This window comes from Mustela nigripes, chromosome 15 (genome assembly GCF_022355385.1).
Source record: "Mustela nigripes isolate SB6536 chromosome 15, MUSNIG.SB6536, whole genome shotgun sequence".
Taxonomy (NCBI): Eukaryota; Metazoa; Chordata; class Mammalia; order Carnivora; family Mustelidae; genus Mustela; species Mustela nigripes.
In genome coordinates, this window is record NC_081571.1 from 39,026,044 (window position 1) to 39,050,175 (window position 24,132).

Consider the following 24,132-nt stretch of genomic DNA (forward strand, 5'->3'; position numbering starts at 1 on the left):
AAAATAATTGGTTCCCTAATTGAAAAAGAGGAGAAGATGAAAGGAGGAAGAAGAGCTCTGCTCCGGGAAGAAGGAGGCTAAGGCAGCATCATGATGGAAGAGTAGACAGGCAAATGACTAAGAGCCAACAATTAAATTAAAATAAATTGCTTATTTTGTGTGAAATGTGGTTGCATTAGATCTTTCTGATAAATGGGATTTCCTAAGTGATGAATTTTTTCCAATTAAAATAAACTTTTTATATACTGTATTTGAAACATGCCTAGTGGAATATGCAATTATAACAACATATATTTTCCAGGTAGGAATGAAATTATATGTTCATATCCACTTCTAGATGCTTATGAGGTCTGAGTAAGATCCGGACCAAGAAAATGTCCCTCTTTCCAGGGTCTCTATCACAAAACAAATATTATTCTGAAAAAATTATTGTGAAACATCATAGAGCAAGAGTAATGGTCTGTATTTTAACATACTTAACTAAACTTCAAAGTGAGGAAATTGCTTTTCAACAGGCAGTGTAGAAAGTTAATAACGTAATCATAAGTTAGCTCCCAAAAGTTAGTAATGTATAAATAGTACACATTTCTTTTTCTAAATTAGAACCAGTCTTTCTTAAAAAACACAGTAACAAATAAGAGTAAAAAAACCAATTTTTAAAAAGATTTTTTTATTTATTCATTTGAGAAAGAGAGCACAAATGGGGTGGGGGGTGGTCAGAGGGAGAAGCAGACTCCCCACTGAGCAGGGAACCTGATGCAGGGCTAGATCCCAGGACCCCAGGATCCTGACCTGAACCAACGGTAGGCACCTAACCAAAAGAGCCACTGAGGCACTCGACCAATTTGTTTTTAAATGTCAATGGTTCTTTACTCTAGGTTTTGGAAGGATGTTCCTCGGTTGAAGAAAAAAAACTTACGTACACACACAATTTAATAATTTCTCAAAAAAATAAAATTTATAGTATGCATTATAAACAGGAAATACATAGTAGACTGTGATACCTGTTGCTCATTAAACATAGTATATTTGAATGAAGAAGGGGGAAAAAATCTTTGCTGGCACTGAGAAAGACATGTATAAGGATTTTTCCTCAAACTCCAGAAAGGCACTTAGCTGTGGTAACCAAAACATGTTAATACGATCAGTAAAGATCGGAATCTCAGTAACATTTAGAACAGAACAAATAACTTATAAAGTTAAAATACCCCAGGACCCTAAGATAGCATTCCTGTAAATGAAACACAGAGTTAAAGGAGGAAGATAGAATTTTAGTGAGTGGAATTAACAGAGCCGAGTACTTTGTGAAATGTTGCAGTTTTATGACCACCACTCATCCTAGTACCCACCCTCCTCTGTGGAAGATGACCATGTTCTAATCGCTAGAACCATAAATATGTTACCTTACATGGAAAAAGAACTTTGCAGATGTGGTTAAGGTTAGAGACCCAAAGATTGGGACATGGCATGGATTAGTCAGGTGCACCCAATTTAATTACTTGGTTCTTCAAAAGAAACTTTCCTGGCAAAGGTCAGAGTCTGAGGAGGATGTAATTAAGGAAGCCACATACGTGGGCAGCTCCAGAAGCTGGACAAGGCAAGGAATGGACAGATTTTCCCCTAGAACACCCCAGAATGTAGCCCTGTTGACACCTTGATTTTAGCCCAGTGAGACCATGATGCACTTCCAACAGAACTTGTAAAACTCTAAATTTGCATTAAGTTGCCAAATTCACAGTAATTTGTTAGAACAGCAATAGAAAATTAATACAAAGCCCCACTGGTGAGTATAACGATTCCTCCTACCCTATGCAGGAAATGGACAGAAAGCTAAAAAAAAGTAGAGAAGCTTATCCTGAGTCCTGACAGATTTACCAAATCTGAGACAATCAACCATCAGACTTGTGTAAATCACTTCCAGCTGGATACCATTTCCTGCAGGCAAAGTTCCTCAGAGATTCACCAGAAAACACTGATTCATATACACCAATACAGCACGTACAATTCCAAGGCTGTCTTCCAATCTTAGATTTGGCGGCTGTAGGTCTTCCAAAATAAATACTTCTCACCCACCCCCTTATCGATTATTTGACATGATATAAGAAAGGTAGAAATATTCATTATCATTATCAATTAAGTTATAAAGACAGCTCTTTGTATTTTCTTAATTAGTCACCACTTTAGGAAACAAGAATTGGCCGGAACCAATCAAGTTCTTAATAGGTCAAAACAATAGAAATTTCATATACAGAAATTGTATATGGTTTGCCTAAATAATTTCTTTAACTTACATCATAAAGAAGGAGGAGGGGGAAAAAACCTATTCCTGAAAAACTATCACTCCTCTGAACCTTCTGCTAGCACTCTGTGAAAATAAGAAAATTAACAGTTATCACCTTTCCTGCAAACCCTGGGGAGGATTTAGGCCATAAGCTTTACTTGGCTCTTGTATTTGTCTATCAACTACGGTTTGCCTGTGTCTTAACGCATCCCACTTCTTTAATTACATTAAGCCAAATATACCACTTGCTAATCTTTGAAGCCGTAAATAACTGTCAAAAATAATCATGAATAATTAACAAGAACCAGTCAGATTTTATAAAGTACGGACTGAGCTTTTCAAGTCCACGCTCAAATCATTAGCTCAACATCCAAAATCTGAATCACACCAAGTAAAAAGTTAAAAATTCTCAGTTTTTAAATTTCATAAAATCACAAAATGTATTGGCTCAGCTCCATTCATGACTTGTAAACCAAAAGAAAAAAAAATCATGGAAAAACTCAGAAAAAATTAAAAAAAAAAAAAAAGAAAAAAAGAACAGGTCTTTATTCCTGATTCAACAGATCCCTCTTTCTCCTGAGCTTAATAAAGCTTTTGACAGTGAAGACATACACAAAAATGAAAGAAACAGGATGTACAGAATCTATGAGTATTTTCTAAAACTGATGGTACAAATCAGTGTTACGGCAATCTTCTGAAATGACCACTGACATAGGTCAGTTCACTCAGCAGTCCTATGGTTTGACTGGCAAATTCACTCGGAAGTGAGGCTAAAGCTGGCCAGGTCCCGTGGAAGATTCAGAGGAGGTACACAAAATTTTACAAGTGGAAATGAGCCTGCATTCTCAAAATTTATGTTTGCCTAATAATTCCTGAGCAACTACAATGAGCTGGGCATGGCAAAAGATGCTTTAAAATCTTCATGCTGTAATCCTCACATCACCTTGTGAGATGGGTATCATCTTCCCCATGTGATCAAGAACAACAGCCGCCAAAGGCGGGGTCACACACGGGTGTGGGGGCAACTCCACAGTGTCTCTTCTCCTCCTGTACATGCCACAGCATGGTGTTAGTATTTACAGCTCAAATACTTACAGAAGTGAATAGAGGGACCAAATGATGAAAGATGGTCTTAATAAAAAATGGCAAGTTTTTAAAGCCTTTAATATAAATTGTGGGATGAGGGTGAACTGCTGTGGGGCAGCGGTAAGGTGGCGGGAGATGAGAGGGAAATTATTTTAAATCAAAGAAGAGCACTTTAAATAAAACATAATAGGATTTCTTTTAATCAGAGAAGCCGCACAGCACAGCAGAGGAGCAGTGGCTTTAGACTCAGATCTGTATTCCATTCAGAGTGGCAGCTCCTTTTAGCTCAACTTTGCTTCAAGAGTGCAACTTTTTCTTACACATAAAATCTAGGCGATTTTTGCCTTGATTCTTCTGCAGGATTGTTTTGGGAAACAAATAAAATGATAGGAGGTCAACACAAATGCTTAAAAAAAAGTTACCAATACTTGTTGTGTCACTAATTAAGGAGTTTTGTATTTCTGCCAGATTCAACATAATGCTTGAATTAACAAATGCTTTATAAAAGTCTATTAAAGTGAACCCCAAAATGGACGACTTGTTGTTTAAGTCACTGTAAAATGATATTCCTAGTTGGATGAAGTAACTCATTCTCCTTACAAATAAGGTACTGGTCCCTTGAATTAAAACAAAACAAAACAAAACAAAAACTAGGGTGGCACTGGGTCAGCTGATTAAGCTTCCGACCCATGGTTTGGGCTCAGTAGCGGTATCAGGGCCCTGAGATTGAGCGCAGAGTCTGCTTGAGAGTCTTCTTCCCTCCACCTGCCTGTGCTTACACTCTCTCTCTCTCTCAAATAAAATCTTAAAAACAAACTAACTAAAATTGCATATATGTAAATAAGCAGCAGTCAAGTTCAGGCCAAGGCCCTGACCCCACCTCACGCCCAGCACTGTACAAGACAGAAAGGCTAGAGCAGGCTTCATAACCTCTGTTGCCATGGGCCCCCACTGGCAGTCAGAGAGGTGCATGGCTTCTCAAAATAATTCTTAAATGCAGAAAATAAAATACATAGGAGACCTCCCTTTAGAAAGGAGCACACTTAGCTGACAAGATCCAAGCTGTTTCCATCCTCAGGATACTCCTTAGCTTCTGAATCCAGGCCACACAATTCCTGGGCAGCCTGAGCCAACGGCTGAGCATGGCAAGAGCACGAGCCCAGGCCCCCAGCGCCCCCTCCCCTAACAGGCATTCTGCACCAGAGCTCCCTCCCAACCACGGTGGCTGAGGATTTGTTCCAGTACATCATGGCTTGAAGTTCTTCGACCCAATCCTATTTTCCCCACCTTCCACCCTTCATGTGCATTACCCACGGCACACCCCCCCAAAAATCTCCTGAACTCCAGCCTCTCTCGGCATCTGCTCTCGGTGGACCCAACTGACCAAAGAGGCTTCTTTATGAATGTACTGAACAACAAGATCTAGCTGCAGGTCTCACAACTACCCTAATTTTGAAGTAGTGAGGGGTTTTAACACTGTTTTAATATATCTGAAATAATTCTAAAGGGATATAAATAAGAGGATATATAAACTTTACAGGTAGAAATGGCATAGGTGTGGATGTGTTTGTTGCCTGTATTTATAACTGAAGGAAAAGCTAAATTTCAACTAGAGGTTAGTGAAAGTAATGATTATTTTTCCTTAGCCATGTTCAAAGACCCCAAGTTAAGAACCCCTGGATTAGAGTATGTCTGACTCAGAAAGAATCACTCTTTTAAGACACAAACACCTAGATAAGCGAGAGTTGTAATAACCAAAGATTTCCTACCTGGTGTTTCTCCTTAAATTCCAGCAAACCCGTGAATGTTTGTGTTAAATGCACAGAACATGTTACAAATTATAAGCTGTGACTAAATGATTTAACTTTGAGGGATAAAACACACCCAGCTCACCTAAACACAAATATATAATTACCTCAAAATCTAGCTTAGGAAATTCAAGGTTAAAAAAAGTTATTTTCATAAAGGGTTTTCTTTATTCCCCCATTACAGAAGAATTTACTACATTATTTATTTAGCATCCAATTCCAACAGCACGCAATCCAGCAAGAAGCCTCCCCCACGTAGCTCCTTAGGACCCTCCTACCACGACCACTCTCTCCTTGGGCTCCAGCGGCCACGTCGGTTGCAATACTCACGCCACGGGATCTTACTCCATCCAGGCCTAGCAAATGTGTGTGGAAGTAGGCAGGGAGACAGGGAAGAATGCAGAAGAGGGAGGGGAAAGGGGCAGTGAACAGCCAGATTTATTTATATTATTTTAAGATTAAAATCGTGCATCCAGAAGGATGAGTCTCTATTATATTTTCAGGAGAATAATACTGTACACTAAATACGACTGGGAGTCCTGAGTGCTAGAACTTAATGCAGACAAGGCAAAGCAGAACCGCCTGAAATAGGGAAGTGTCCACTAAGCAACCAGAGGGCAACAGGAAATGCCCTGAGTCAACGGGGAGAAGATGTAGGAAATGGGAGAGAGGTCCTGAGGGGGAAAAAATGTGTGAGGACGGTAAAATGCAACAACCTTACAATGTTGTCAATAGAGGACAGCTATAGGTGCAAACAAGACTTAAAACACCAAGATGATTTTGTAATCTAGAAGGAACACGGTTAACCCCAGTCTACTACTAATGAAGTGATTCCAGTGAATCCAGTGCTCCCCACCACATTCCTTTCTCCAATGCTAAAAGGAAAAGAGAGAAGAGGAAAAAAGGCAGGGTGTGGGGGGAGCTTTGTTTGTGAGCACCTCCCCCCACCTTGCCCACGTCCAAGCCTTCTCCCTTTCCGTTTGCAACGTTTGTATGTTGTACAAGTAATATGCCTAGTTACATAGGCCCTTAAAATTCCCGTCACACTATGCCAAAGATACGCTGTACAACTAAGCATGTAACTGAACCATCCTGGGACCTGAAAGTCGCCTGTGGCTCCAGCTAAACAAACCCACTCTCTTTAGCCTTTTTCTTTACGTTCTATTTCTTTAAAGCTTTCAGAATACAATTCTGTTTCTTTAGCAACCCAACACAAAATACAAATAATTGGTAACAATGAGATACTTCCTAATGGTGAAGCAAGACATTCCTGACCTATACTATCATTTTTTTTTTTAAGTCTTTAGTTCTTTTCAGATCCAGACGCGGACAAGAACCAAAGGATAAATCTCTAGGGAAATATTTAATTCTTCACACACTTCCTCCTCAATCTTTCCAAATTAGTGTTTGTCAAATGCCTTTTCAGAAAACTTTAAGATATGTTGCATTCATCTCAGCATCACTTTTTTAACATGTATTCCCAAACTACACAGTTATAAATTATATTATTCATCTTAATGTAGGCTTGTGAGATAGTTTAGGATTTATTTTTAATACACTTTTGTTCATACAGAGGAATAAATTGTGTTTCAAATACAAAGCGACATCCTGAACACAGCCAAGTCCCTGGGATAATCCATGGTTTATCACTCCCTACCCCAACACTTTGTCCACTGAACTATGATGTCAGGAATCTAAGCTTGATTTGTTTTTAAGTGCATAATCCATTAACTGTTTCCATATGCCATAACTGTTCAGTTGAGAAATTATTTATAAACCAGTTTATTGGCCCTATCTGGCAAATAGGATGCACCTGTTACACAATGTGATTACTTCAGAAAGCTAACAATTGTGGAATCACATTTTTATAATAAATCAGTCTAAGTGAATTAGACTATTCACGTACTTTTAGAAAGCCCTTTAATCCCTATTAAGTTAACAGTTTGTGAATAATGAAAGTAATTAATATTAATTTTAGTTGATAAATCCAACACCAATAACTTGTTAGTATACGTTAATCCATTTTCCTACAGCCTGTAAAAATTAGCCAACAGATGCTTCCAATCTGGTAAAAAATACGCAGGTCATTAGCATTATTTTGATGATACCAAATGTTCAATATATGAATATTGTGATTACATTTCAAAGAGATATATACACAATTTTATTTTATAATCTTGTTAAATTTTAAAAGGAGGCCAAGAGAGTAAATCGTGGCAGTCCTTTCTGAATCAAAATCAACATTTGTCTTCCGTTCCTCATTCTTACACTTCAACATGACGGAGAACTTGACAGTTTCACAGAGATTGTGAAAGATTGTGAATCAATATGTGGATGGTCACATGTCTGCCTTTCTCTCTGCAGTGCCCCAGTGCCAATCACAAGGCCTAACATACAATGTACACCCAAAAAATATTTGTTGACTTGAACATCAGTAGCCAAATATAAGAAAGAAAAGGCAGGAGCAATGAATGAAGAAGAATGAAAAAAAGAGAAATATAGCCAGGAAAAGTGTCTACATGTTATTTTCAGAAGACTTTAAAAAATGGAAAGCTAAGATAGAGTTCGAAAATTTAGGACTGAGAAAGGCAAGGAAACCAAAGTGATACCTGATAGCAAAATAAGGTATAAAAGAGAAAGTGATACAACTGAATCAGGGAAACTTCTTGATTTCACAAGAAAAGGCTGAGAGAATTTCCTTATATTCCTCAAGATAGGGCATAGGCACTTTCCTATTAAAACAATGTTATAAACATCACAGGAGGTTAGTTTAAAAGACAACATTATTAAAATCTAACGGGGGGGAGTGGGCAAGATGGAGATATAATAAAGAAGAACATGAGTCAGGAGGAAATGTCCAAGCTCACAGCTAGAATACCTTGCTATATCTACCAGAGCGTGGGTCTCGGTGGTATTCTGGGGACTCAGCATTGTTGTGCAGGAGAAAGATCTCAGCAGAGATGTGGTACTGATAGATAAGGTAACATGAAGATGACCCAGCTCAGGGAGTGGTACACCACAGGTGCTTTATGGGTGCTATAAGGCTACCATAAGGCCTTCTCCCTTTTCCAAGTTTCAGGGGTTTAAAACCAGTAAAACCCAGTCATCTTAACCTAAAAGACTGTAAAACCCAAAGCAGTGTCTTCCATAATAAAATAATAATGATAATAATAATAACAATAATAAGTAATAAAAAAAATAGAGTATGTTATTAGAACAGATAGAGAGTAAATGATTGAATTCAGTTCTTTTTCCTTTCTATCTGCTTCAAATGTTTAGGGAGCAAAACTGATTGGCATTTACCATTTTAAATTCCTGGGATGGAACTTCTACCTTTGTAATCAGAGAAATAGCTCTGGGTTTTTTGTTTAACAAATTTATACCCTCTTTTGCCCACTTCCATTACCTAGGCCTCGGGCAACCACCAATCTGTTCTCTGTATCCATAGCTTAGTTTGCCTTTATTGTTTGTTGTTCTGAGGTTCTACATAGAAGAGAAATCAGACAGTATTTGTCTTTCTCTGTCTGACTTATTTTCATTTAGCATAATGCCCTCAAGGCCCATCCATGTTGTCACAAAATGCCCCAGTTCTTTGGCAAAAGAATTACTGCAGTGAAAACCAGATAATGTTAGTTCTCTAAAACCCAGTAGTCTCCAGTGATGAGAATCCTGTAACCTTCCCTGTTGAGCTGTGCTGTGATCCAAACCAGTGATGAAAAATCAACCAGTAGACAATCCTCTATCTTCCCCAACTCCCACAGCGAGGGAGCAGAGCCACCTTGGACTGAATAATAAGTGACGAGGTTTAATTCTGAATTCTGCAAAAGTCACAAAATCGATTCAAAGTAACCTCAGGAGTCACATAAGAGATGGGCAAAAAGTTAAGACTTGGACCTAAAGCCTCAGGGGCCAGGCTGTGAATAAAGAGACAAGTAGAGACATGTCCACTCCACCAGCCCTCAGTCTTGTCTAAGCTTTCCAGATACTACTCTGGCCTTCCTTTCTGATCTTTTCCACATAATGGCTATAGGAAATCCTACTTCTCTGAAAGCAGCAGTTTTGTTTTCCACTATAATCTTAAGTACAAGGAATGCTAAAAAGTGCTCTTAATTCTCCATGAATAATGTTCTCCAGGAATTATTCCTTAAAATCCAGACCAAAAAGTTGTCACCTTCTCAGCCTGTTTCCTGTTGTGACTGTGAAATGTTGGCATTGCCCAGGAGGACAACCTTGGAAATCTGATCCATGGAAGCATCTTCCACCGTCACAGAAGAAAGAAGGTAGCACCTGAGCTGAGGCAATAGAAGTCATGGGTCCCTGACAGCCTCTAAGTCAAATGAGAGACTCTGGGCCAAGGGGACAGCATGTCCAAAAAAGAGAGGGATGGAAGTACAGGACACTCAGAAGAAGATCATCCTTCCCTCGCCTTACGCTTCATGACTAACATTAGATTCAGCAAATACATTGTTGTTTTTTTTTTTTTTTTTTCCAACCTTGAATCTCAAGGCTAAAGTTAGATGACTTAAGAATTTTTTAAAGGTCCAATTATTTCATTTAGGGCTAGCACTACAGCTAAATTAAAGACATGCTAACAAGTTTCCCTTTTGAGCCTCATTAATTAAGAAAGTAATCAGAGTAAAGAGAAAAAAAAAAGAGAGACAGAGACAGTAGCTGGATGGCAGTATTACTTAAATAGCTTTAAGGTACCACCATTTGTACCTACTAGGAAAGCGAAGGGAAAACTAATCAATTCCAGAATATGGAATCTGAAATTCTGAAGTGTTTTACATGTAAATACACATTTTAACTGCCATATATTTTCCTTGATTGCCTGAAGAGTGCACTAATCTTATTCAAAGAAAATGTTCATTCTCCATAATCAAAAGGTAAAATTAAGATCTGCTTACTTCACAAGTTTTCCTAGGATAAGCTTGCTGAGAAAATCCCTACTGTTTTCAAAGATCAAAATGCATCAGTTTTACTATTTTGAACAAGGACAGTGCCCAAAAATATCTGCTGAAGGCTTTAGGTTTATCCCAAATTCTGGGAAACCACCTTCATTCACAATTACCTTTTAGAGTTTTTAACTTACAACTACTTTTTAGAAAGAGACTCTAATTTATAGTTCTATTTTACAAGCATTTCAAAGGAATGCAATTGTTTTAGTATGTCAATATCCTTTCATTGCCGTGATTGTCAAGTTAAATCAGATACATAGCATAGTGCCTATCACTTAGTAGGTATCTTTTTTTTTTTGTAAGATTTTTGTTTGAGAGAGAGAGACAGGGCACAAATGGGGTGGAGGAGTGGCAGAGTGAGAGGGAGAAGCAGGCTTCCCACTGAGCAGGGACCCCCCCCCCCCCCCCACCCCCCCCCCAAGATCATGACCTGTGCCAAAGGCAGATGTTTAATTGACTGGGCCACCCAGGTGCCCCCATAGTAGGTATCTTAAGAAGTTAAAGCTTCCCTCTCTACAGCAAGCCTTCCCATCTCCAGCTGGAATACAGTCTCTCTTCTCCAGCTCTCTGTGCTCAATGAGCCCAGGGTCCTAAGTGGCATAGTTTATGGTGAAAAAGATTCCTTTTTGAAAATTAAAAGGTAATCACTGATCTAAGTACCTTGTAATATAGACCTAAAATGTAAGCATTACATAATTTAAAAATTAACTTTATAGCTTATGTGCATATCAGCTCTGAAACATGTAGTGGAAACCCAATGTACAGATAGGAATAATGTTTGAGTTATTTCTAAACAAAACAAAACAAAAATCACACCAAATGAGTAAAAGCTATCACAAAAAATAACTGGAAATGAATGCTATTATTTTTAATGAAAAGATCATATAACTTACTCATATCCTTGTTTTTTAAGTTAACTTTCAAGGTATTCTATAAATTTGTTATTTCTGTCCCATGTGAATTCATAATAAATATTGTGACCATCACTCTAATATTAAAGGGTGGTAAAATTCTGACTCGAACAAAGGTTCGCATTTTGTTTGTATTTCTATGCCCCACTGACTAAAAGGGATTCTCATGCCGAAATTCTCCATGAAAACATCCTCCTTTTCAAAAGTCCAATTCATAACATCTTCAAAAAAGATATTATACTGAAAATTTGACAAAGTTTGGTATTAAACATTTGCGTTTTGAAGATTTCTCATGCAGTAATCCGAATAACAAAATCTGTATTTTAAACATTTGTTTTCATTAGATATTTAATGATTAGTGAAGCAAAAATATCTCTAAGACTCTTAAAATAATGTTTTCTAGAAGTTAATGTATAAAAATTGGCAACATTAACGTACTAAAATTAACAAGTAGGCATGATGTTCAACTTACCTTTTTGTTGGCAACAAAATGTATTCTCAAGTTTACAAAGCAAATCCACATTTTCATACTTATTTTCATTTACTTTTATCCAGAAACAGTTTTCAGTCATTTCATGAGGTCTGATCTGCAATCAGAGAGACGGATTCCTAAATAGTTGGGTGTTTCATCTGTCCCAGCTCAATCAGTATGTTCAGACCCAGGGTCCCATAGCTGCCAGCAGATGTTTATGAAGTAATCCCTGTAATATTTTTCCCCAAAGTGTGTTCAATAAAATCCAAGCTCCTCAAGAAGCTAACGTTTTATTAAGGGAGAAAAAAAAGTTCCACTGTCACATAGTTGAGGGTTTGAAGCAGAGTGAAATAAAATTTGTTGCTTATTAATTATACCTCTCAGAGTCTTTGATATGCTTGTGTGCACAGCAACAATTCAAGTACAGGATACATTACACCTCTCCTTCCAAGGCTGTGTGACCAAGAAACCATCTTTCTGCAGGATTCAGAATTTCTGTGTCCTGACTAAATGAATATTAACTTCGACAACTAGTGTTGGTTTTTCCAATGGCTACCAACAGAAAAAAAGTTCCAAAGAACATTAAGGTTCTTTGTACTTTTGAGAAACACTTTATAATGGGCTCAATGGTAATGCTGAATTACCAATTTGATGATGAATCAAATCCCATTTAACAATTATTAACTCTTACCAAATTTCTAAACTAGAAAGCCTTAGTCGAGAGAAAAGGGCTTTGCCTCAACACTTTTGTTTAATTCAAATAATGCTTGTCTATTTAATGTCACTGTGATTAGAATTTCCACTAGAAATTAAATACAAGCAAATATAAAATTAAATTTTAATGGAGGTGATAGTGTATTTTTCTTCCATTTAGTTCTGTTTTACCTTTAACCAATTCAATCTTCTCATGTTGGTTTCAGGTTTAAATTCTTTCTTTGGTTTTAATCCAAATGGTAGGGTTGGTGGAGGAGGAGAGTTTCGCCCGTTGAAAAATCCCAGGGGAGGTGGTGGGGGCACAGGACCACCAAAGGGCATTGGCATTCCTGGAAGTGGAGGAGGAGGGGGAGGTGGAGGGGGTGGAGGCAGCCCGCCTCCACAGGAGGGCAGTGGCGGGGGAGGAGCCAGTGCTGGGGGGCCAGCTCCATTTTCTTTGGACAGCGGCAAAACGTTATTTGTACCAGCCGGCAAGGCACCAAACTAGAGGAGAAGAAGAAACAAGAAACATGACTAAAAACATCTACAACACATGTAAAGGTACACTTTCCTCAAAAACTATTATTTAAATCAAAGATGATTCACTATCAGCAATTTCACATGGGTTGACCAAAAACAAAAACAAAAACAAAGAAACAAAAAAACAAAACAAAACAAAATTCCAACCAAATTGGGGTTTTTCCCCCAATTAAAGAGTTTCACTTCTGTTTTCATAAAACTGTAACTGCCAGAAATATTATTTCCTATTTTGATGGTTATGGCCATCTAGGAAGAGATGCCCAAGAAGGATATGGGTATACAAGTCTAGAAGATTTGAAAATCAGCAGTATCTAGGTGATAGTTCAAGTCATGAGAGTAGCTAAGTTCACTCAGTATGAATAGAGCATATAACATAAAGAAATTCTATGTACGGAATTCTATAGAATACCAGCATTTAAATGAGAACTTAAACAACAAAAAGACCAAGAGAGTCTATAATACTATTGTTAGATCATCATGTCTTTACCTTGAGAGAAAAAAAAAAAAATCTGAAATTCCTAAGTAGGACCTACAGGGGGCACATCATGGTCCTCGTGAACTGGCTTTCACATACAGTTCCATGTAGATGCCAACCTCACAGCGATTTCTAGGCCCTGGCACATGCTATTCCTTCTGCCTAGAACTCGAGTCTTGGCACATGGCTCACTTTCCACTGATCCTTTCAGTCTTAGCTAACACATTCTTTCCTCAGGAAAGCCTGCTCTCCTCTTAACAATCCTCTTACACTGAGAGCACTTTGTGCTTCTCTTGGATTGCACTGAATCATAAGCATTTACCTCTTTGAAAGATTATAACTTCCATGAGGGAAGTGATGAAGTCTACAGAATTTACTACTCTTTCTCCAGCACTGAAAGTGGCAACTGGCAAATGACAGCCAGTGAAGAAATTTGTGTAGCATGAATGAATAAATGAAAGGTGAGAGAAAAAGCAGACAAGTACAGGTTCTTGAGTCACACGGGAAGGAGGGGGGTGCTGGCCTATAGTGTCCAATGTCACAGAGAAGCAATGCAAAATCAGGAGTGAAAAAAAGTTAAATATGGTCACTGGTCACTTTTGTCCTTTTGTCTCCATGCCATGGTAAGAATAAATGCCTTTTAATTATTATAAAGGTGAGAATTGATAATTTTTTGTGATAGGATTATTTTCCTATAATTACTTTAGTTCTAAGATACACACACACACACACACACACATACACAAAACACCTTGCAAATGGTAGCATTTAATAAATGCTAATAAATCATTTTCAAAATTTCATGGCACAATTATGGAAAAACAGATCATGTATAAAAGCCTGAAACTGACATCTGAGATCAGCACAAAGAAAAAGTGTTATAAAAAAAACTGAAACCAAAAATCAAAGCATGTATCTTAACAAAAACATTAACTACACAGTAGAATGAATCCAGCATTATGCTGCTTTGCTGTTAGTACTGCCCACTGAATGTTAAGTATGTATGTTATATTCACACTCAATGTGCATTTTATAATTAACTAGAAATGTCTTAAAGATATGGTTGGAGTTCTGCTCTATATTAGCTCATTTGATGAGTATGGTTGACTTAAATATATTTTTCAGGAGGTCAGATTATCCTGTGATTAACCTGCTCACTGTCATATCCCCAGCACCTGACACTAGTTGGTTGTTAAGAGAATAAAGGAAAAAAATCATAAATAACAGAATATGTCTTATACAGAGAGAAGAATCTTAAGACAAATGAATGGATTTCATGAGAAACACACACCAATCAAAAAAAAAAAAATTCCTATTGCTCTTCAAAAATTAATATGGGGGCCAATACTAAGTGTCTAATTCCAGGCTTGCTTCTGATGTACAAAACTAGTCCTTATCCACATTTTTAAATAGCATAGGAGATTCCTGGGCTTAATCTCAGTTATAAAATAAATTCATTCCCTTATTTATATAAAACACAAGCAGCAATAATATATCCAAACTTGGAGGTTATTTTCTTTTTTCAATCAACAGGAATTCTTTAGATTGGATTTACAAGTAATCCTTCAACTAGAAGAAATTAAAAAGTTTTTTTAAATTTCTATTAGCCCAGACCAAGAGAAGCTGCACATAAATATCTCAGGCCCTGCCTATAACTCAATCTGAAATATAAAACATAATCAAATGTTTCTCTTAGTGTGAGAGACAAGGAGCCACATGGGAAAGATGAAAAGTTTCAATAAGTTGTACTTCCTTCTTGCACACTAAAGAAAGATCATTGAGAGTCATATTCTTACAGAAAAGAGGTTTTTTCCCTTAAAAGTGGACACTTAACATTGAACTATGTCTTCGGGTAACTTCTTACAATCTCCGTAACAAAACTATCCACTAAGTATTTAAAAGAAAACAAAATAGCCAATAATATGGGAAATAGTAACCCAATATAGGAAATGGTACATCTGAGACTATTTTGACACAACCATAAATTAGGATGAAAGAAAATGAGCCAAAACTTATACATACTGCTCATGATCCTATATGTAAAACTGCATGAAGAAATTTAGCTATGAATATTCTACTCCTTACTGTCATCTATTTACAACATGCAGATGATATATTTCCTGCTATCTAAATGTTTTATGTGTGGAGGGTGTATGTGAGCTATCTGCTTCATAATCCAGATTTGCTCTCTTTTTTGTCATGTTTTAAATCTGTTTACTTTTGGAAATTGAAAAATTATCAGAAAATGTTCTCATTCAGCTAGAGGTTATCTTTCACTGCAAGGTACCCATAGCCTGAAGGTTTTGAAAAATAAATAGCTTGAGCAATAATTTCCTGTAGTGGGATAAAGAACAGTGATGAATGACAAATCAAAGAGTAAAATACTTTCTTACCCTTTATGGTTATATATAAAACACATGACATTAAGAACAAAACCCAAATGAAACAGAAGCAAGCAGATTAATTAGTAAATTTCTTAAAAATGCAAGTAGAAAAAAAGGGGGGGGCAAAGTCATTTTTAAAAAAATTTACAGAATAGAAATACATAGAAACAATACCATGAAAACATACTAGTGAAATTAAAGTTGAAACACTTTGAGCTATGAAGATATGACATGACCTTTGCTTCCCTGGTAAGCTTTCAATACCCAAATTCAATCAAGAAAGATGGTATTTTACCTGTGACTTAAAAGCTTGTAACTCTGCTTGAAGTTCATCAATCTCTGCTTCTTTTTTCTGCAATTGGGCCTGAGTTTCTTGGTGATCAGTAAACTCTTTTTCAAACTGCAGAGGAGGGAGGAAAAAAAAAAAAAAAAAAAAAGACAAAAAAACCGGGAGACAGAAAGACGTCACTGAAAAGCACTATTCTTCATAGAAATATATGACTGTAATGATGTCAGCAGAACACAGACTTTTTATGAAAAGAATGGCAGATTTTGCTAAGTCACCCAAAGTCTTTTTCTAGGTCCCTCCAGGTCCCACCAAAAATCATTCAATTTGCAAGAGAGCAGACAAAGCCAAAGATGGAGTCTGTGACCTTCTCCTCTCGGCAGAGCAAAGTGGCTCAGAGGTATCTTCAACACTGACATTTTTCTTAAAAGTCCCTAAATATCATTGTAACTTTGGGTACAATAATAGAGAGCAAAGCACTGCACTGAGTTCTGTGACCCCTACCTGCAAAAACTTCTACTTAAAATTTTTATGGGAAGCTTATCAATAGGAATTAAAAGAATTCCGTTTTAGTATTATTTATAATTAAAGGACTCCATTTTGTAAACGTGTCACTTTTTCTTACACCATCGTGAGAGCTAAGGGCCCTGATGTAGTTCTAACCCCTCAATGATAATTTAAGAGAATAAAATCTGTGTTATTTCCCATTAATCTTTGGGAGATTAATCTTTGAGAGATTAATGGTAAATTAATCTTTCAAAGACTCTGGTACAATACCTTGTGGAAGGAAGGCAAACAGTAAAATTTGGTGAACCCAGTGAGTTTTCTAATTTATATAGCCCCTCATCACAAATTCCCACCTTGCATTCAAATAGCTTCACCCTACCATTGTCATGACTGAAAACCTTGCCTGGCACAAGGGAATTTCATTAGGGTAGTGTCTCACAACCAGGAACATTTATTTGACTCTTTTAAAAAGAGAAAAAAAAAATCAAAAAAAAAAATACAACTACTTCCCAAATATAGACTTTAGACTTTAAAATACAGTCAAACCTCAATTCACACACACACACACAAATATAAAAATCAACAGTTTACAAAAGGCACTTAAAAATTTATGAATGTTATTTTGTCCTGGACTCAAAGAAGTGGTTAACTAGTCCCTCATCATATAGCCGGTAAGTAAAGAGGTGAAAATAAAAGCCAGATTTTGCCTTCCAACCCTGAGTTTAGATGAAAACACACCACCTTCCTACAACTTACATTTAGGTAAAGTTTCATAGTTTGTTTTATAAGATAGATTTTATTTTTCAGAACTCCTTTAGGTTTACAACAAAATTAGGCAAAAGTTCCAAAGATTTTTCATACACTCACGTCCCCATAGGTGTCCCACCCCCCACCAATATAGTGTAAGCAAATTTGCCCCCATATTCATTCTCTGTGTGCCAGTATGCTCCAACACAACACACTGTTCTGGTTCTCCTACTAACTCCTTGACTGTTCCTACCAATTCTTCAATAGTTCCTACTCCCCAGTCCTACCCTATAACATTTCTGTGTTATAGGACTCTTCCTTCACCCCTCTGCGGGTCTCACTTCCATGTCTGATAGAATGGTATCTTCCACACCCACATGCTCCAATCTCCCTACAAACACCGATGGTGCCCTAATCCCTACCACCAGCCCAGCTTCTCATCTGAATTCCACACCGCTAATCAGTCCAGAAATGTATTTTCAAATAGTCAATGAACATCTTTCAAGGCAAAAAAAACAAGACCAGTATTTTTAAAACCAGTATTACCTCCCCCACTAAAACTTCTTTGAATGCTAATCTTTCTAAAAGATGACTCAAAAAACATGACTCCTTTTGTTCTTAAACTTTTAGTGACTTTATTTAAAGACTACACTCAACCTTATATCTAGGAACCTCCCGGGACTTGGCCCCAAACTACCTATTTCCTATTATATAGTAAGTAATAGCATGTGTCTGGTGTGTTCCTCAAAGTGGTACATGCTAGAGATATACAGTTGAATAGAATACTGTGATTGTTTTTAGAATGTGTAGTGTGTCTGGTGGCAAAATAAAAGCAAACTAATAACCCAAAACCTATGAAAATTACCAGCAATAGAGAAATAAGACTACTGGCATGGGAGTGATTCCTGGAGGAATGGTGTTTGACCACAAATTTAAAGAACTTAAGTAGGCAGCTGAGAAGAGCACTTAGCACTTCAAATCGAGGGTCTAGCACAGTGCATAAAAGATAAGCAACCACATGTCAGGGCCATAAAAGGAGGGAGGAAGCGAAATTGCAAGGGATGAAGTCACTGATGTAGCCAGGAATGAAACTGTTCAAAGGAATTTTACAATAAGCCAAAGTTTTCCCTTTTGCCTGAAAACTATAGCGAATAAATAATAAATAAATAAATAAATAAATAAATAAGAAATTAACATGATCAAATCTGCCCTTCAAATAACCCAACCTGCAGCAGGGTAGAAGGTGGTCTGAAAGAGAAACACCAGACACATGAAAATGAGTTTGGAGGTCCTGCAGTTATTCAAGCAAGAACTGAAGGCCTGCCTGAACAAAGAGAGAAGACAAAGGAATGGGGGGAAAAAAATGTAAGGTTTCGTTTTGGTCTTTTAAAATAAAACAGAACAAAACAAACAAAAAAACAGAAAAAACAAACAAGAATCTTGGGGCGTTTGGTGGCTCAGTCGTTAAGTGTTTGCCTTCAGCTCCAGTCATGATCCCAGGGTCCTGGGATTGAGCCCCACATCGGGTTCCCTGCTCAGTGGAAGCCTGCTTTTCTCCCTCTCCCGCTCCCCCTGCTTATATTTCCTCTCTCACTGTGTCTGGTAAATAAATAAAATCTGTTAAAAAAAAAAAAACAAAAAAAAAAACCTAAACAAAATAAAACAAAACGAAATTAAAAAACCCCAAAATCTAAATAGTGTATAACAATGTAGGAAATGAATAAGGGAAATATATCTAAGATGACGATAGTGTTTTATTGCTTTGTAAGCTGGAAACTAAATATTAGAATTTTAGGGGGGAAATAGGAATATAAAATACCTGGGGGAAAGACATTTTTTTAAAAAGATTATTTTAGAGAGCAAGAGAGCACGGGGAGGGGCAGAAGGAGAGACTCTCAAGCAGACTCCCCGCTAAGAGTAGAACCCAACAATGCAGGATTAGATCTCACGACCCATGTGACCTGATGGAAATCACACAGTTAGACGTGTAAATGACTAAGCCACCCAGGTGCTCCTGAAAGGGCATTTTAGGGAAAAGAAAAATGAATTTGGTTTCAGAAATATTAATCTTGAGAGGCCTATAGGAAATTCACAATAAAATTTCCCTATATCTCCCTCTTGGCTATCTCAGTTTGTCACCTCATATTAGTTATCACTTCCTTGGTTAAGCCTCCCTTGGTCACTCAGGACTAGATGAGGAACCCTTTCTATAGGCACACACACAGCAGAGGGTTTAACTACCATCACACTTATTACACTATAATATAAAAATATTGAAATGCACTATCACATACCTCAGTATCACTCACCAACCTGGAAGCTTATTAATAGTGAGAACGTATTTTATTCATCACCTTTCCAAAGCCTTACATTTTAAACTAAACTCAATAAATATTTCTTGAATGAACAGATGGAGCCAATTCCTGTCAAATCTCCCTTTATATGTTGTGAATAAATATGTCAATATCATATATTAAAGTTCCTCAATCTCCCAGCATGAAAAATCTTTGAGAGGTCATGTTCTCTATTCTCCCTTTTATGACTGCTCAATGTTTACTGCTGCTTAGCAAGAAATAAAAAATTAAAGTCTTATGAGAGTTAAAATGAAGTCTTCTCCACAATATCAATATGTACACAATCCTACCTTATATGGCTTAGAGTAACTTTTGGGAGGAAAAAGGACTACTTAATGGAAAAAGATAAAGCTACCCAAACCACCAGACTCATAATTAGTATACTCTAAAGGAATTTATTAACTTGGTCTTACTTAAAGTATCTCTATTATTTAACAAAGAGAGAAATTTCTACATCCTACCCTATTAACAGGATCAGACAAAATATAAACTTTGCTTTAGCATTTTTATAATATCTATAGTCAAATCACAGTAGCCTTGGGAATAAAATGAATCTCCATTAAAGACATACTTTATAAAAACAAATATGATAGCCTTCTTCTCCAAAAAGAGTTACTAAAGCAATATTACGCTTACAAAATTACACGCAAAAATGTCAAGAAACACAGTTAAGGCTGAAGCTCTGCTTAATTTCATTCCCTAGGGTAAATGTATTAGTGCATCTGTACAAGAAGGTTGATAATTCAATATTCTCTATGTACTTTCTGACATTTCTGGTCTTCATTTTTCAAATTTATGCACCAAAATAAAGAATGTGTCTAGCAACTATGATAGCTTCCTGCCTAAAGCAAAGTATTTACATGTGTCCTTATAAAGCTATCAGAAAGAAGTTCTTGCTGATATATACAAAATGGTATGGCAATAGAAATCTTTTATGGAGCCAACAATATTTTCTGAATATAACTAAGACATATAACTTCTGACTAAAAGGAGACAAGTAACCTTGAGCAAGGTCTTTCTTCCACTTACACTTAAACTTGACAATTTTAAAACAATATGTTGAGAAGGGTATCACATTTAACGATACTCATATATACCATACACCTAAAAATGATTATAAAAGCAAATTTACGCTATCTGGGACGCAACCAAATCAAGTACTTGAAAGACTACTACTACTTTCTCATGAAAAATTAAAACAGTAGAGAAGTAGTGAGGTTGGAATACGAGATCAGGGTGAGGGCACACCTTACAACACCATAACCTATCAACAGTAGCACATATGACACTTAAATGACCCACTAATTTGTCTCCTACATCACTGCAGTGCAGTAGCATATTCGCACCTGTTATGCTAGTCTGTAGCCAAAGGCCGGGGAGTTAGTCATCTCTCACTAAGTGGTGAATCTCAGGACTTCTCACACAGGACATTTACAGTTTTTCATAAATTCCCAGTAACTAATGAAAGGCTGCCTATCAGATGATAGGCAAGTTATATTATCTTAAAAGGTTATGGGGCGCCTGGGTGGCTCAATGAGTTAAAGCCTCTGCCTCCGGCTCGGGTCATGATCCCAGGGTCCTGGGATCAAGCCCCACATCGGGATCTCTGCTCAGTGGGGAAACTGCTTCCTCTTCTCTCTCTCTCTCTGCCTGCTTCTCTGCCTATTTGTGATGTCTGTCTGTCTGTCAAATGAATAAATAAAATCTTAAAAAAAAAGTTATAAAAATGTACAATTCTCTCAAGATTTATCTAGGTCCTGATAGATCCAAAAAGTAGCCTCTCAGGCATGGTACAAAACACAGAGTAAATGTTCATTTAGTGTATGTCCAGTCAGGTGCTGGTAGTAGTAATTATCATTTATTCCTCCCATGTGAGAAACCAGCCACAAGAATTTAAATCAGAGTGACTACTTAAAATGTGAAGAACACCAACGTAAATTTTTCAAAACAGAGAAGAAGTCTAACAGGTCCATGTTGAGCAGAGATGAAACCACAGAACAGCACCTTAAAGAAAAGTAGGGAATGGCTTATCACCAATACTGGGCAGAAACAAACAAACTGCTATATCAGATACATCTGACCTACAAAAATGAGTTTTATATGTTCAGCTAGATCTAAGGAAGCAACTTTACCCAAAACAAAAACTAAGCTTTAAAACTTTTAGATATAATTTCAACCCTAAGGGCCTAAGTTACAGGATTTCTTGAGGAATATAATTTTTTTTCATTTATTCATTCACGTATTTTTGTTGTTGTTGTTGTTGTTAATTCTGAGGGCCAGGAACTGTTCGAGGTACAGGGACAGTGAATAAACAAAATCCTTCAAACAAACTTACAAACAAAAATCCTTCCTAAAGTTTACTCTGGAGGAAGAAAGAGACAATACATCCACGGACACCACCTGGCATGTTAGGTAAAGAATACAACAGAAGAAGACATAACAGAGAAAGAGTCAGGGTTGGGAGTGGAAGGTTAGAATTTTTAAATAGTCTAGGAAATCCTCCTCTCGGATGGCATTTGCGCTGCCTGAAGGAGGTAAAGGAGAGAGTGGAGACACCAAGCAAAGTCCCTGAGGCAGAAGCACGCCTGAGGAGTCTCCTCACAGAGTCTTCCAAAGTTACTCAAAATTACTTACTTTCTTGTGAAGTTCCAATGCTTTCTCTTCAAACTCTTCTAGTTTGGCTTGGTCTATGCAAGTATCTAAAATTACAATGACAATTTTTTTTTATTCTGGTACTTCTTGAAATTGTTAGGACTTTAATAGTGCTTTCTTTTTTAAATAAAATACATAAACACAGTTTTAAAAAAACACATTACAGAAGGCTTATGATGAAAAGTAACAACAAATCACTACACTAAAAACTCAATTCCATTTCCAAACTGCGACCTCCCACAGTTCTTCTTTTATTGGATTACTCTGGCAGTTAGCTTCCATACTCTACATAAAATGTTTATACCATAATTTCTTGATTTACCTATTTAATATATTACAGATAGCTTCCTATAATAGAAGATGAAATTGGTGTTCCTTGTCTAATCCCATTTATTTTAATAATTTTGCTTTCAAAAATGGCTGGCTCTAGAACAGTAAATAAATACTTAAACCTCTGATCTCTGTTATGAAAACAGCATCTCGTGATTTCCACTCTAATATCTGAAGTTATCTGTGCCCCATACTTTCCTTCATCTTTCTACCCTAATGTGCGACCCCAGATCCTCACACTCACCTATTCACATGAACACAGTGACAGTCTCTTCTGTAAGTCCTCTGCATTGTCTCTAAGGTTTTTGTAAATATTTAAAATCAACACATACAATGTATTTGTTGTAACTAAGTAAATATGTTTCACTCATAGAGCCAAGTAGTAGTCATGGTGTCTATTTCCTTCTCAAGGGTTCAATGTCTAAAACCTCTCATCTACTCAAGTAAAAGCATTCCTAATCGTTAGGTAGAACAAACTTGATTTTCAGATACTATTCAAAATTGCTCCACATTTTAGTTTGCTTCGTATTCATAAGATGTTTTTCCTTATTTCTCTGTCCCTCCCACTATCAGGAACTTATTGCTTCTCTCCTGTAGAGAGAAATAAGTACTTTCTTTATCAGTACCACTAATATTAACTCTTTTCTTTCTCATTTTATACATTCCATACCTCTTCCTAAACTCAAATATCCTATGAAGAAAAAAACCACCTCACTCAAATAAGGGATATTCTTTTTTTATGCCATGCCAAAATTTGACATACACATACTCTTTCCACATTAGTTGCTATGTGGAATCACATATCAATGATTATTTTGTTCTCTAACTTTAAAATCCATGAATTCTTTACCCATGCAGAATTGGTTATCAGGCACTGGAATTCAGAAAAGAATGGTTTGCAGAGTCTCCAAACACTGACACATCTCATCGTATGATATCAAAATAATCACCACTGATTTAATCAGAACCAAATTTGAGTACAGGGAAGCTGTCAAGCTAACAGTAGCAGATTCAGGTTTTCCAAAACTCAAATTTTTACTTGAAAGCTAGAATTTGATCATTGGTAACAAATTCTATCAGTTGTTTTTCCTGACATTACAGACCTGCTTTTCTTTTTTTTAAAAAGTATGTGCCAAAACAATCACGCCTGAGTAGCCCTAGCTTTTCATGACAATCATTCCTTCAAAGTAAAAATCAACCAATTCAGCTTGCAATTCAAGCAAATCCACAGCTATGTGCTCATTGTACTTGGGGACGTGGAAGTGCTAAATGTGTAAAGACAAGACGTTTTGTCTTAGGGGATATTAAAGTAATGTGAACTCAAGGGTTAGGTTTTTAACAAAACGTTTTTCAGTTATGAGTTATCAAAGACACTCAAGTAAAATATGGCAGTTTTCATTGTTTTGTTTTACTCAGCATGAGGAATATGATAGCTACTAACACAATTTGGTGTCAAGGCCTTGATTGCTAACCATGGGCCAGCAGTTTGATCCACTTTTGTTTCATCACCAGCACAAGTATCAACACAATGGAAAAGGCAATTTAGGATCCTTAAGATCCCCTGAGAGGGAGGGTATCGAGGGCTCTCAGGGCTCTACAGGTCACATGATGAGAACCAATGCTGCAGAGCTGACCTGCAGGTTAAGGG

The 24,132-nt window shown here is 36.9% G+C and overlaps 1 protein-coding gene across 1 annotated transcript in view; it reads right to left on the reverse strand.

The window, feature by feature from the left end:
- DIAPH3 (diaphanous related formin 3) overlaps positions 1-24,132 on the reverse strand; it is a 498,555-nt gene that overhangs the window by 296,149 nt on the left and 178,274 nt on the right. Inside the window, exons 14-17 of the mRNA XM_059377539.1 lie at positions 22,137-22,201; positions 15,904-16,008; positions 12,402-12,713; positions 11,517-11,631 (exon numbers count right to left, since the gene is read on the reverse strand). Coding sequence (XP_059233522.1) covers positions 11,517-11,631; positions 12,402-12,713; positions 15,904-16,008; positions 22,137-22,201 — 597 coding nt within the window. The remainder of the gene's footprint in view (positions 1-11,516; positions 11,632-12,401; positions 12,714-15,903; positions 16,009-22,136; positions 22,202-24,132) is intronic.